Below are 15,237 nucleotides of genomic sequence, written 5' to 3'. Positions count from 1 at the left end.
GTTCAGTTGCTCAGTCATGTCCAACCCTTTGTGACCCCATGGACTGCAGCATGCCAGGCATCCCTGTATATTACCATGTGGGTATTTCAGCCCGAAAGAAGAGGATAGGGGAAAGTGAAGACATTTTTTTTTCTTTCTAAGAACATGATCTGGAAGTTTCATATATCACTTCTGCTCATATCTTATTGGACAAAACTGAGGCATACGTCTATATAGAATTGGAAGAGATGCTGGGAAATATAGTTCTTATTTGTTATAGCCATGTTCCCTAATGGGCTTCCTTGGTAGCTCAACTGGTAAATAATCTGCCTGCAATTCAGGAGACCCCAGTTTGATTCCTAGGTTGGGAAGAACTCCTGGAGAAGGATTAGGCTACCCACTCCAGTATTTTGGGGCTTCTTTGGTGGCTCAGTCAGTAAAGAATTTGCCTGCAATGTGGGAGACCTGGGATTGATCCCTGGGCTGGGAAGATCCCTTGGAGGAGGGCATGGCAATCCACTCCAGTGTTCTTAACCTGGAGAATTCCCATGGATAGCAGTCCATGGGGTAGCAAAGAGTTGGACACGACCGAGTGACTAAGCACAGCACACATGTTCCCTAATAAATGTTACATTACATAAAGAAAGGAAAGCAGATCTTGGGATATATTACTTTTGCTGTCCTTCCCATGTTTGGTTCACAACTGATTCTTCTTACTTGGATGTCCAAATTCACCATCCCTTTTTTTTATTTAACATTATCCTTTATTGCTCATTCATTTGGATAAAATGTAACTACTTCTGTGAAACTTTCACTTTTAATACTTGTCTCATTGGCTTATTCCAAATAACTTTTAGTTCTATGTTTGTTAGTTTGCAGGTATTTTGTTATTATTCTCTCTTTGGTAGTATTTGTGTGGTTCATTTGACACTAATTGTCTTGTGTTGCCATTAGATTACTGTTTCATCTCCTCACAGTGACTACAGTTGGAATTCAGTAAGTGCTGACTTAACAAAAGCAGAGCTTTAGCAACGTATAACATGCTTGTCAAGATGGTACTAAGATCCAGTTTTGGTGGTGGGAGCAGCCCTATCACCATTTTTTATGTATTTATACAACACTTTTCCAGAGTTGAATATTTGTGGTCACTACTAGAGTCAATGTAATAAATCTTTTTTATGAATCATTTACATACTATCTTTCTCACACCCTCTTACCCAAATTTGCATGTATTATTCTTAACAGGTTTACCAGTATTTTATTGTAATAGAACAACTGGGCCAAACATTTTGTTTTTTCCATTTTTGAAACATTGCTGATCTTTACGCTAAGGTTACAATGTTTTGTCATTGCTCCCACAGGCACATCTAATGCTCTGAACTGACACTTTTGGTGTTCTCTGCAGTACATTCTTGATTAGAAAATGCATCAGTCAGGGTCTCAGCAGGAAACAGATGGCTCACACTAATAGGGTAATTAGGACGAGTTTAATAAAGAAACTATTTAGAAAGATGTGGGCAGGGTTAAGGACAACCAACTGGGGATGTAAAGCGTGCTAGGGTGAACACAGTGGGAACCACATCATGTAGGGCTAAGGGGAAAGGGAGGTATTGGACACCAGAACCAGCAGGCGGTTTCTGGAAGAAGACTTCCTGAAGAGCTGTGGACTTTGGTGGAGGGACCCAGTTGGCCCATCGTGACCTTGGCAGGAGGGTCCAGCAGCATTAGGACCCCAGTCTCCTTCCCTCCTGTCTTTGATCTCCTGCCAGTGTCTTTCACTGGCCAAATCCGACTGGAAACCTGAGGTTAGTTGATATGGTCCATTAAGAAATGACTCCCAGCAGCCAGAGCAGAAAGGAGAAGGTAGAGAAGAGGAGCAAATGGAAACCGTCTAGCTTGGAAAACATCTCTGAACATCTACATTTTGGTAGTATTTTCCAAAGTTGCCAGTCACTAGTTCTCATTTTTGTTTTCCTAATAGTTCAAGGAAGAGATAGAATAAATAAATGGTAATGCATTAGAGGTAAGCATTCGCCTTCCCTTGTTTTGAATCATATTGTCTGCTTTTACTTCAGCACTAGTCTTAAGGCTTAAAACCTGGAATGAGTTCATTCTGATTATATTCCCTAGGTCTTCAAAATCGGAACATTATTCAACTTAACATTTAATTGAACAAAGGGCTTCCCAGGTGATTCAAATGGTAAAGAATCTGCCTGCAGTGTGGGACACCTGGGTTTGATCCCTGGGTTGGGAAGATCTCTGGAGAAGGGCATGGCAACACACTCCAGTATTCTTGCCTGGAGAATTCCATTGGCAGAGGAGCCCGGTGGGCTACAGTCCATGGGGTCATAAAGGGTTGGACATGACTGAGCGACTAAAACTTTCATTCTATGTACAGCATCAACTAGGCATTGTCAGTGAGTTTACAGTATGAATAAAATACAGGAACCTAACAGAGAACATCTTTATCTAAAATACTCTACAATTGTGGCATTTAGGTATGTAGAAGACTTCCACACCATATGTTTTAACAAATACATTGGGTCATAAGGGTATGTATAATGGAAGGACATAATTAAAGTTTAATCTGTTCAGTAAAAAGGCACCATTAATTACTCTAGGCAATTTGTTGAGTTATTAATTGGTTCTGGAAACATGTCAAGATACTAATTTAAATGGAATTTTTTCCCCTAATTGTCTAGACAGCCCCTCGACCATACACTGCTCCTGGAAATATGCAGCCTCCATTTCGATTACAACCTCTTCCCAGTAATTCTGCAGTACGAACTGTTCCAAAGATAACTTTGGGATCCAGATCAAAAACCTCATTGCTGGAAACTGAAACTTCATTTCCCATTGGGGTAAATGCTTTTTCTTCTCAGTTTTTAAGATGCTAGATTCAATTAATCTGATCAATGAAATTTATATTGTGTACTTATTAAACACTTGCTCTGTACTTCTGTTTAATTATATTTTACTTTAATTGGAAGACCTATAATTTCTGTGTTATTGGGAAAAATAGTAAGGAATAGACTTGTAATAATATAAGATGATCTCTCATGAACTTGAAAGGTTGTATAAAAACAAAGAGGATCTTTTTATGGCTAGATATGACTTCTAACAGAATAGACACAGTGTTGACTGCTTCCAAATTTTAAAATGCATGAAACCTAGAAAATGAAAATTTCCAAGAATAGGTTGGCATTTGCATGCTGACTTACTTTACCATCAGTGTATGAAATTGCTTCAAGTTTGACTCTGGAGAAGGTTGGATATAGAAGGAAAAGAATGTCTGTCTTAAAAAAGTCCTGAATTAATCACACTCGGAAGCTTGACTATGCTTCTTTTTCAAGGTTATGTCTCAGGTAATTTTCACTTATTTTAAACAGAGCACAGGAAGGAGGCAGGGAAGTCATCAAACATGAGTTACTCTAACAGGGAAGGACAATTGGGACATTTAGTAATTAGAAAAGGTATTGTTTGTATTTCTAAGACCAAGAAGAAACATTTGCCAGCTTAAGAAAGAACCTGTGTTATGAGTACAATTGTAATTATGCTCAAATGGGTGAATTTAGTTCCATTTATTATTAGGAAACATAAGACATATGAAATTAAGATGTTTTTACCTAAAGCTGACAGATGACCTTGTCACTAAGAAATTAATTGAAATAAATTATCTTTCACATTAAAAGTATAAATATAACCCCCAAATGATAAATAATATTTTAATCCAACTAATATGTTTTTTAGCTGGTGAATCACTTTTCACAAACCTTACTTTAGTTAATTAATAGTACATTCTTGGAAAGAAGGATAAATTAAAAAGTGCTGGCATTTTTTCTAGGGAATACTACTTAGAGCTTGGCAGAAGTTATTGGGTCATAAGCCAATTCCGTTGACACTTTCTAGGATCTGATCTCCACTTTAAATGTCCAGAGATTTCCCATTTCAAGCTAGTGTCCAGGAATCGTCAGGTCCTGAGATATTGTCTCAAGCTAACTAAACTAAGACATGACAAGCCCATTTTTATCACTATTGTGAATCAAAATAGGGAGTCAAATCATAATTAGGGGCCATTAATTCACCAGATATCAAATAAATCAAAGCTTGTAGAAACAGTACATTTTCCCCTTGTAGGCAGACCTAGATGGGAAGCCAGATAACAATGAGAAGGTTGCCTAGTGAGTATGGAACCAGAATGAGGGGATATGGTAGAATGGAATGTTAATGGCATCAGGCTGTCTTAGCCTGATGCATCTGTCTCATCTTAGGAATGGGCTTGCCAAAGGTACCAGAAAGCTCAAAGGTCTTTGGCTAAAGCCCTCTGAATCCTCCAGGGATAACTTTCCCTTTAGGACTGGAAATATTCAAAGTCCAATGGGTGGGATTTCCTCTCCCTTAGATAGTACTCAGATGGGCACTCTCCATGTTTGCCAAGGTGATTATATTCTTTTCTAAATTCCTATTATCTATTAACTCTACTTGATCGGACCCACTTTCTATTAGATATGTGACCAATATCAATCAGGTAATATTCAATTTCTTCTGACTAGTAAATGATTTTTCTTTTAGGTGATTTTCCAAATCTGCTCTGAGGTACTGGGTAGATTTATTAATTAAATCTTTACAGGACCTTTTATTTAACCATTTCCAAGTTTGGGAATGTGAATGAGTAAGGGATTGACATTTAATGGTAGCTTATGATTCATGTTGAGGTTTGACAGTAAACAACAAAATTCTGTAAAGCAGTTATCCTTCAGTTAAAAAATAAATTAATTAAAAAATGGTAGCTCATACGTGCTGACAAGGTTGAGATCAATTCCATGTTAATTTCAACCAGCTAAACTTAACATTTTTCATACAGTGGAATTTAATTGGGCATTTACTATTGACTGGGTCCTGCTCTAGGCATTAGTAATATATCAATTATCAAAGCAGACAATGTTCTCTGACTTTTTGGAGTTTATACTGTGATGTACACAGTCAAAATATACCACCAAGAAAAACATATAATTCTTTCAATGGCATTGATGATGAAAATGACTTAATATAAAATTAGACAAGAAATTCCTAAAGAATAATAGTTTGCATGACTGCTGAGTATGTAGTAAGCACCAACTAAATAGTAAAAGATATGTATGGGGGAATTGTTTGAAGGTGTGACATACTTAAGTAAGTTGAATTTTCCAAGTATTAGGAGCGAGGATCTTTGATTTAGGCAAAAGCAATTTGGTCAAAACAGATTGGTTGAGATGCTGTTGAGTAAATTAATGACATGACTGAAAATGATTATACTTGGAATGAGAGTTTCTTATACACTATTGATAAGAACAGAAATTGGTACAACTATTTGTGAAGACAGTATGGGAATATTTATCAACATTTTAAATGAACATGCTCAAGCATTTTAGCATATTGGAATTTATCCTAGGAACATACATGCATGTGAAGAGAAATAGATTCAGGAACTTTAGAATTATAATATTTCCAATAGTGAACGTTTGGAAGACACCTAAGAATTTATTGTTTAAAAATGTTGTAGCATATTAAATAATATTTAAAAATAAGGTAAATTATTTATACTACCATAGGGAGATGTCCAAGATTCTTTGGGCTAGAAAAAAAAAGAAAGGTATGGAGTAGAAGTTTAATTTTTAAAAAATTTACTAAACTTCATTACCAAATAAGGCATGCCAATGATGGATAACTACTTAGAAATTAAAAGTAGAACCTCCCAAGACCAAAAAGTTCTGAATTCATTGATTTTATTGTTTTATTATCTTATTTTCACTTCTTTAATTTATATTTGTTATTACAATGTCAGTGCACACCAGCAGAGAAAAAATTGGAAAATGTAAGAAAAAAATGAGAGCATAAATAATACCTGCAACATCAAGCAATCTAATAATTCTAAGCCCCTTGGTGAATATCTATCTAAATACCTTCTGTTCATAAAAATGTTGATTTCAATCAAAGTATGAAGTACCCATGCCTTTATTTAATCTGCTTTTGTTTAATAGCAATGAGAATGTTTGGGGAATGACTTCTCTTTCTTAAAAATAACTTTTTACAATTTAAGCATCTCAAAATAAAAGATAAATTGGCTGAAAATAAATTTAAAACAATACTAAATAAATTGGTATAAGACAGATTTAAATGATTAAAGATAATCTAAAGTTTGAAAACTACCTCAGATATACAAAAATTATCAATATGTGAAAATTCAGAGGCTCAAATACACATGAAACTAAAATTTTTGATTATGCATTAGGTACTTTTTAGTCATGAAGGTACTAAATGTTGATTAAATTTATATGCTCCACCCCCACAAATAATCCAAATCCTTAAAGGCAACCCTGTGTTTAGAGTCTTCCAGTCATCCCTGATTTTATCAAAATCCACATATAAATTATTTAAATGAAATGTATGACCATGCTGCATGGAGCTTTTTATGTCAGGACTCCAAAAGAATAGATTAACAATATTCTTTTTAAAGCTTGATGAGAATCTTTTATAATAAAGCAAATTTTATTTAATTATCCTTTTACTGATGGACTTGGTAGTTCAACTACATTTTTTTTTCTCTTTTTGTCAAGGAAAAGCATTTTATTTTATATATTGCAGTGTGTACATGTCAATCCCAAGCTGATCAATTAAATTTTTTAGACATATTTGTGTGTGTACCTGTGTGTGTATATTCTATTACACAGTTACATAAATGTACTTGTGCAGTTAACTGGGTAAAATTTGTTCTTACAAGTTAAATTTCTAGGTAAAAATAACTTGAATAGAGACTTTGGGTCAGAGTCAAGGTTTTAGATTCCTTGAAACCATATTATCAAGGAATGTTGTAACACCTGGATGGGTGAAATCAATGTAAAAGAAAAAGTGCAAATATCCCATCATTGAGTGGACTACCCAATCCTGTCTTGAAGTACAACACTTCAAACCTATTGATTCTAAATTGTTTCACTGTACTGGGTCCTCGTAGATTTAATGAATCTCTGAGGTAAAATCCTCAAAGAACTATAAAAATGCCATGATTATATGTTCGGTTTAAAATATATACTTAAATAAGTTTAGAAATCCATGAAAATTTGATTTGCTATGGATACTGCAAAATGCCATTTTTCAACAGGTTGAGGTGTCTTACGTTTGCCTATTAATATCAGTTGCGTTTGCATATAATGTCAATGCCTGTAATTTTGAGTTTGTAATTTTGAATTATGTTAGGTTACCACTTCTACTTCATGCATTCTTATGTTATGAAATGTGATTCAGTTCAGTTCAGTCGTTCAGTCATGTCTGACTCTTTGCGACCCCATGAACCGCAGCACACCAGGCCTCCCTGTCTATTACCAGCTCCTGGAGTTTACCCAAACCCATATCCATTGAGTCAGCGATGCCATCCAACCATACCATCCTCTATCGTCCCCTTCTCCTTCTGCCCTCAATCTTTCCCAACATCAGGGTCTTTTCAAATGAGTCAGCTCTTCGCATCAGGTGGCCAAAATATTGGAGTTTCAGTTTCAACATCAGTTCTTCCAAAGAACACCCAGGACTGATCTCCTTTAGGATGGACTGGTTGGATCTCCTTGCAGTCCAACGGACTCCCAAGAGTCTTCTCCAACACTACAGTTAAAAAGTATCATTCTTCTGCACTCAGCTTTCTTTATAGACCAACTCTCACATCTATACATGATTACAGGGAAAACCATAGCCTTGACTAGATGGACCTTTGTGGGCCAAGTAATGTCTCTGCTTTTTAATATGCTGTCTAGGTTGGTCATAACTTTCCTTCCAGGGAGTAAGTATCTTTTAATTTCATGGCTGCAATCACTATCTGCAGTGATTTTGGAGCCCAGAAAAATAAAGTCAGCCACTGTTTCCTCATCTATTTGTCATGAAGTGATGGGAACAGATGCCGTGATATTAGTTTTCTGAATGTTGAGCTTTAAGCCAACTTTTTCACTCTCCTCTTTCACTTTCATCAAGAGGCTTCTTAGTTCCTCTTCACTTTCTGCCATAAGAGTGGTGTCACCTGCATATCTGAGGTGATTGATATTTCTCCTGGAAATCTTGATTCCAGCTTGTGCTTCATCCAGCCCAGCGTTTCTAATGATGTACTCTGCATATAAGTTAAATAAGCAGGGTGACATTATACAGCCTTGACGTACTCCTTTTCCTCTTTGGAACCAGATGTTGTTCCATGTCCAGTTCTAACTGTTGCTTCCTGACCTGCATACAGGTTTCTCAAGAGGCAGGTCAGGTGGTCTCGGTTTCCCATCTCTTTCAGAATTTTCCACAGTTTATTGTGATCCACACACTCAAAGGCTTTGGCATAGTCAATAAAGCAGAAATAGATGTTTTTCTGGAACTCTCTTGCTTTTTCGATGATCCAGTAGATGTTGGCAATTTGATCTCTGGTTCCTCTGCCTTTTGTAAAACCAACTTGAACATCTGGAAGTTCACAGTTCACGTATTGTTGAAGCCTGGCTTGGAGAATTTTGAGCATTACTTTACTAGCGTGTGAGATGAGTGCAATTGTGCGGTAGTATGAGTATTCTTTGGGATTGCCTTTCTTTGGGATTGGAATGAAAACTGACCTTTTCCAGTCCTGTGGCCACTGCTGAGTTTTCCGAATTTGCTGACATACTGAGTGTAGCACTTTCTCAACATCACCTTTTGGGATTTAGAAAAGCTCAACTGGAATTCCATCACCTCCATTAGCTTTGTTCATAGTGATACTTCCTAAGGCCCACTTGACTTCACATTTCAGGATGTCTGGCTCTAGTGAGTGATCACACCATCGTGATTATCTGGGTTGTGAAGATCTTTTTTGTATAGTTTCTGTGTATACTTGCCACCTCTTCTTAATATCTTCTGCTTCTGTCAGGTCCATACTATTTCTGTCCTTTATTGAGCCCATCTTTGGTATCTCTAATTTTCTTGAAGATATCTCTACAGGGCTATTAAGTGGGGCTCCCCTGGTGGCTCAGAGAGTAAAGAGTCAGCCTGCAGTGCAGAATACCCATGTTTGATTCCTGGGTTAGGAAGATCCTCTGGAGAAAGAAACAGCAACCTATTCCAGTATTCTTGCCTGGAAAATCCTATGGATGGAAGAGCCTGGCAGGGGTTCATTGGGTTGCAAAGAGTCGGACATGAGTGAGCGACTTCACTTTCACTTTGTTTGCCTGTTAATATCAGTTGTGTTTGCCTGCAATGTCAATCATAGTCTTGTCTGTAATTTTGAGTTATGTTGGGTTACCAAATCTGTTTCAATCATTCTTATGTCATGAAATCTAATTATAGGGCAAGAAGGCAATGATGAAGTTCAGGAACTCCATGGACAATTCACAGGGAATGAATCGATACCAATTTCCGAGCATTAACCGTTACATTATGCCTATTCCTCCTCCACTTCCTCCCACCAGTGGAAAAATCACAAGAGAAAATAGACCTGAAACATGGAGAAGGAGAAGATTTCGTCCAACCACTGCTCCAAATGGCTTAGAACCTGTCTTTACTAAGGTGATTATGGAATCAACTTTTCTTTCGTTAATTTAGTACCGATTACATTGCACTTTTAGATTTCTAGATGTGCAGTAACAGAATCTAGGGAAATTGATACCAAATGACTTGCATAAAAAATATAATAATTTTGTAAATATAGTAATTGTAAACTTGAATGAATCCTAAACCAGATATTTGAGTAATACAGTTGAATAGTTTAGCATAATTGACAAAAAAATTAAGTAAATCTTATGCTCAAATTTAGTTTGTACTATACCCATTTCCAAATCATTTATGTCCTTCAGTTTGCCATTAAATCATGTCAGGAAGTATTTAACATTTAATTTGTGAATATTCAGTAACATATTGAAAACCGCAATGTGCCATATAAAATAATTATTAAAACTCACTTTTAATAGTTTTTGGCAAATTACTGTATAATATTTCTAAATATTTTCCTTTCCATGTCCCTAAAATATATTGTTTTGTTGTAATCATTCTTCAAAATACTGATAAAGAATGTAGCTCTAAGGGCATTTACACTTTTACAGATACAGGCTAGTATGAAGGTCAAAAATCTCTTACTTTATAGTGTAAATACACAACCAATAAGCTGTTATATGCAATTTTTGTGGTTACTGGAAACTGGCTGGGTCAACATTTCACTGTTGGAGAATCAGGGAGTGAAGTTCCAACACTGCACATTGATAGCATGCTGGCTCCTCAAAACCAGCCTAGTTCAAGTGCTTTATTTACCCCCATCCACATCTCTCTCCTAGCAGCTATCCTCACCAATAACCTTCTCTAAAAATTGTGACTGTCTTCCTCTTGCTTCCCTGGTGGCTCAGATGGTAAAGCGTCTGCCTGTAGTGCGGGAGACCTGGGTTTGATCCCTGGGTTGGGAAGATCCCCTGGAGAAGGAAATGGCAACCCACTCCAGTACTCTTGCCTGGAAAATCCCATGGACTGAAGAGCCTGGTGGGCTACAGTCCATGGGGTTGCAAAGAGTCGGACACGACTGAGAGACTTCACTTTCACTTTCCTCTTGCTTGCTTAGGTTTCCTTCTTTCAATCTACCTTTCACCAATTCTCTATCTTTGTAACGGTCTCTGACAGAGCATTGTATCCTTCATCCTGGAGGTTCCCTCCCCTTCCTCCCCCAGCCCTGTTCCTTGAGCGTATTTTTCCCATTACATGGCACTTTGCACTGTCTGTCATTCTTCTCTCCTATTTGGATGTTTATTCTTTCCTCTAATATCCATCTGTCTCTCTATATACCCATGCCTTATATAGAGTAACTAAATCCTTTCCTCATATTCTGTAGCCTGGGACTTCTGTTATCTCCTTTCCTACTACAGAGTTCTCTGCAGTCTAGTTTACTATAGCTTCCTTCTAACAAGCAACCCCAGATGACTCAGATTATAGCAGCAACTTCTTTTTATCATTATCGTCAGTTGGTGTTCAGTGGCAATTCTGAGACCCAGACTGGATGAATCATCCCTGCCTGGGGTGTGTTTGCCTCGTGGACAAACAGAGTCATGGAATGCTTTGTAGATTCCATTCAGGAGTGATACTTGTCACTTACACTTGAATTCCATAACCAAAGCCTGACATAGAGTGTAGGTATCATCCTCTTATAAAGAGGTGGCAGTGAATATTTGGAGCCATGATATTAGAATCTACTAATCCACAAATTTACTATGTATTCTTTGAATGCTGGCATTTGTCTCCACCAGGCCAACAAACATGCTGTCTTAAAGGCTGTGGCCTCCATTTGCAAGAACTGTAATTTCTTCATCGTCCTTATTACTACTACTACTACTATGTCGCTTCAGTCGTGTCCGACTCTGTGCGACCCCATGGATTGCAGCCTACCAGGCTTCTCTGTCCATGGGATTCTCCAGGCAAGAACACTGGAGTGGGTTGCTATTTCCTTCTCCAATGCATGAAAGTGAAAAATGAAAGTCAAGTTGCTCAGTCGTGTCTGACTCTTAGTGACCCCATGGACTGCAGCTTACCAGGCTCCTCCATCCATGGGATTTTCCGGGCAACAGTACTGGAGTGGGGTGCCATTGCCTTCTCCCTCATTGTCCTTATTTGGTGGCAAATTTGATTTTCTAATGTTAAAAATATATTACTAGGATGAACTCTACCCAGTCCTACTTTTTTAAAAAATGTTTAAATATCATATAAACCATAAGAATATGTAAAATCTTTATGTTCAGGTTAAACAACAATTAAAAATCTATGTATATACCATTACTTCTCAACAAGTAGCAGACTTTTGACATATGATAAGCCCCCTATTTGCCTTGTTACATCCCTGACTCCTTCTCAGAGCAAGCAGTATACTGACAAATGTGTTAATTGAGTCCCTGCTTTTCTTTGGAGTTCTATTATTTATATGCATAAAACTTCATAAAAAAGCTCAAACTTAGCATCTTAATGAAAGGCTAATATTTCCAGGAGAAAATAAGCTGAATAGAGCTGTGGGTCACCATCTAGGTTTGGTTCCTTACAGTTTTAAGAGCTCCTGGCAGGGAAGTAAGAGAGGTCAGGTCATGAGTGTTTCTAAAAAAATCAGTTCAGTTCAGTTGATCAGTCATGTCCAACTCTTTGCAACCCCATGGACTTCAGCATGCCAGGTTTCCCTGTCCTTCACCAACTCCCAGAGCTTGCTTAAACTCATGTCCATGGTGCCATCCAACCATCTCATCCTTTGTCATCCCCTTCTTCTCCTGCCTTCAATCTTTCCCAGCATCAGGGTCTTTTCCAATGAGTCAGTTCTTTGCATCAGGTGGCCAAAGTATTAGAGCTTCAGCATCAGTCCTTCCAATGAATATTCAGGACTAATTTCCTTTAGGATTGACTGGTTTGATCTCCTTGCAGTTCAAGGGACTCTCAAGGGTCTTCTCCAACACTGCAGTTCAAAAGCATCAATTCTTTGGCACTCAGCTTTCTTTACAGTCCAACTCTCACATCCATACATGACTACTGGAAAAGCCATAGCATTGACTATTATAGACCTTTGTCAACAAAGTAATGTCTCTGCTTTTTTAATATGCTGTCTAGGTTTGTCATAGCTTTTCTTCCAGGGAGCAAGTGTCTTTTAATTTTCTTAGAAAAATGGGGCTCACCAGAATCAGGGCATCTAGTGAAGTCCTCATGTGAGGTAGATGCTGGATGTCCAGCCAGAATATACTCAGGCAAATGGGCTTCTGTAGCTGTGCACAGAGGAGAGAGCAGCAACTTCTCCACCCTGTGGTCATGACCAGTGAAGCATAGATAAGCATCTGAGCCAGCTTCCCCTGGGCATTCTACTTCAGGTTAGGAACACAGCGGCTGTCAGCAGGCATCCTGGCTCTGACAGACCTTGGTGTGTCTAGCTCTTGAGTTCACAAGGCTTCAGTCTGACTTGGTCTTTTTTTTTTTTTTAACTTCTATTCTCTCTTTTTGGAAATCTTATTTTGAGAATGTTGGTACCACTAGACTGATGCTCTAATATTCTTAGCTTTTCTCTCATATTTTCTACTTCTTTACCTCTCTGTTCTACTTGCTGGGAGATTTCTTCAATTTTATCTTCCACACATTCTATTGACATTTTTCTTTTTTAAAGTTTTATTGAAGTATAGTTGATTTAGAATGTTCTGTTAAATTTCTACTGTACAGCAGAGTGACTCAGTTATATATCCTTTATCATATCCTTTTCCATTATGATTTTTCACAGGATATTGCATCTTGTTCCCTGTGCTATATATTGGACTTCCCAGATTGCTCAGTGGTTAAAAAAAAAAAAACACCACCTGCCAATGCAGGAGACGCAGGAGATGTGGGTTCAATGTCTGGGTCAGAAAGATCCTCTGGAGAAGGAAATAGCAGCCCATTCCAGTATTCTTACCTGGGTAATTCCATGGACAGAGGAGCTTGGCAGCCTATAGTCCATAGGGTTGCAAAGAGTTGCACAGGACTGAGCACACATGCATGCTAGACATTAGGGCCTTGTTGTTTATCAGTCCTGTGTATGATAGTCTGCATCTGCTAATCCCAGGCTCTCAACCTTTCCTTCCCCAACCCTCTTCCCCTCCGCAACCACAAGCCCATTCTCTATATCTGTGGGTTATTGACATTTTTCTTTTCCTGCCATATTTTAAATCCTAGAACTCCTTTTGTTCACTGAATGCTACTCTTAAAAAGCATCTTGTTCTGTATGATTTTGATCCTTTGGTACTTGTGGAGATTTGCTTTGTGGGCTAAGATAGGCTCAGTTTTTGTAAAGAATGTGCTTTTCTAATTGTTGGGAGCAGAATTCTTCCAATAGGTAAGAAATGTCCAATTGTGTTACTCATAATTTTACATCCTTATTATTCTTTTTATCCACGTGGTCTCTTAGTTCTTGAGTTCTAGTGAGAATTAATTCTCTGTAGTTGTGGATTTGTCTGTTTCTTTCTGTAGTTAATTGAGTTCTGTCTTGTAAATATTGACAATACTTGCCCTCAATACTCATACTTATATGCCCTCAGATTTAGGATACTTGAACTTACTGGTGAAAATATTCTTTATTATTAAAAAAAGATCCTCTTTATTATTACTTTTGGCCTCAAAATCTATTTGTCTAATAGTACTTCTCCTTATTTTCTTTAGATTATATATTGTTGTTCAGTTGCTAAGTTGTGTCTGACTCTTTGAGACCCCATGAACTGCAATACACAAGGCTTCCCTGTTCTTCACTATCTCCCGGAGTCTGCTCAAACTCATGTCCGTTGTGTCAATGATGCCATCCAACCATCTCATCCTCTGTTGCCCGCTTCTCCTCCTGCACTCAATCTTTCCCAGAATCAGGATCTTTTCCAATGAGTTGGCTCCTTGTATCAGGTGGCCAAAGTATTGGAGCTTCAGCTTTAGCATCAGTCTTACCAATGAATATTCAGGACTTATTTCCTTTAGGATTGACTGGTTGGATCTCCTTGTAGTCCAAAGGACTCTCAAGAGTCTTCTCAAGCACCACAGTTCAAAAGCATCAGTTCTTTGGCACTCAGCCTTCTTTATGGTCCAACTCTCAGATCTGTACATGACTACTGGAAAAACCATAGCTTTGACTAGGCATATCTTTGTCGGCAAAGTCATATCTCTGCTCTTTAATATGCTGTCTGGATTTGTCGTAGCTTTGCTTCCAAGGAGCAAGCATCTTTTAATTTCATGGCTGCAGTCACTGTCTGCAGTGATTTTGGAGTCCAAGAAAATAAAATCTGTCACTGTTTCAACTTTTTTCCTATCTATGAAAACCACAATCACAGAAAGATTATTTATATATATATGAATATATATATTTATATTCCTTTTACTTTCACTCTTCAATGTCTTTAAAGCTTTAGACTTTAAATATGTTTATGTAGCATATGTGTGCTTTCTGTTTATTTCAACTGAGAATCTGTCCATTTAATTAGTGAGTTTAATTACTGATTTATTTTATTTTGCAGTATGTTTAGAATTATTTCTACCATCTTAGTTTATATTTTCTGCTTACCATGATTTTCCTTTGATAGTAGTATCTTATGTTATTACTGCCGCCTCCGTGAAGCTTCTCTCTCTTGCCTCGTGGCACTCTACTTTCATGGTTCTTTGCTCTCTCCTTTTACCTACTGTCGTGCTCCTCTACATCTCTTTCATCTTCACCCCTAAACCTGGATGTCACCATAGGCTTAGACCTTGACACTTGTCTTTCTATTCAAAATTCAAGATGTGATC

General features: G+C 37.6%; 1 protein-coding gene across 7 annotated transcripts in view; it reads left to right on the top strand.

Annotated features, from left to right (window-relative positions):
• Window positions 1–15,237, top strand: part of ERICH3 (glutamate rich 3) — a 123,611-nt gene that overhangs the window by 43,130 nt on the left and 65,244 nt on the right. For 6 of the 7 annotated variants that reach the window (XM_086390595.1, XM_086390594.1, XM_086390592.1 and 3 more), the window contains 2 exons: window positions 2,682–2,840; window positions 9,292–9,510. In XM_086390595.1, coding sequence (XP_086246721.1) covers window positions 2,682–2,840; window positions 9,292–9,510 — 378 coding nt within the window. Of the gene's footprint in view, window positions 1–1,421; window positions 1,785–2,681; window positions 2,841–9,291; window positions 9,511–15,237 lie in introns of those variants that run through there. The other variant, XM_086390597.1, reaches the window with a different exon arrangement.

The sequence above is a fragment of the Bos grunniens genome, chromosome 3 (genome assembly GCF_055505025.1).
Source record: "Bos grunniens cultivar Pamir isolate PY7600 chromosome 3, Bosgru_T2T1.0, whole genome shotgun sequence".
NCBI lineage: Eukaryota > Metazoa > Chordata > Mammalia > Artiodactyla > Bovidae > Bos > Bos grunniens.
The sequence above is the reverse complement of the archived record's forward strand: the minus strand, read 5'-3'. Positions and strand labels throughout refer to the sequence as shown.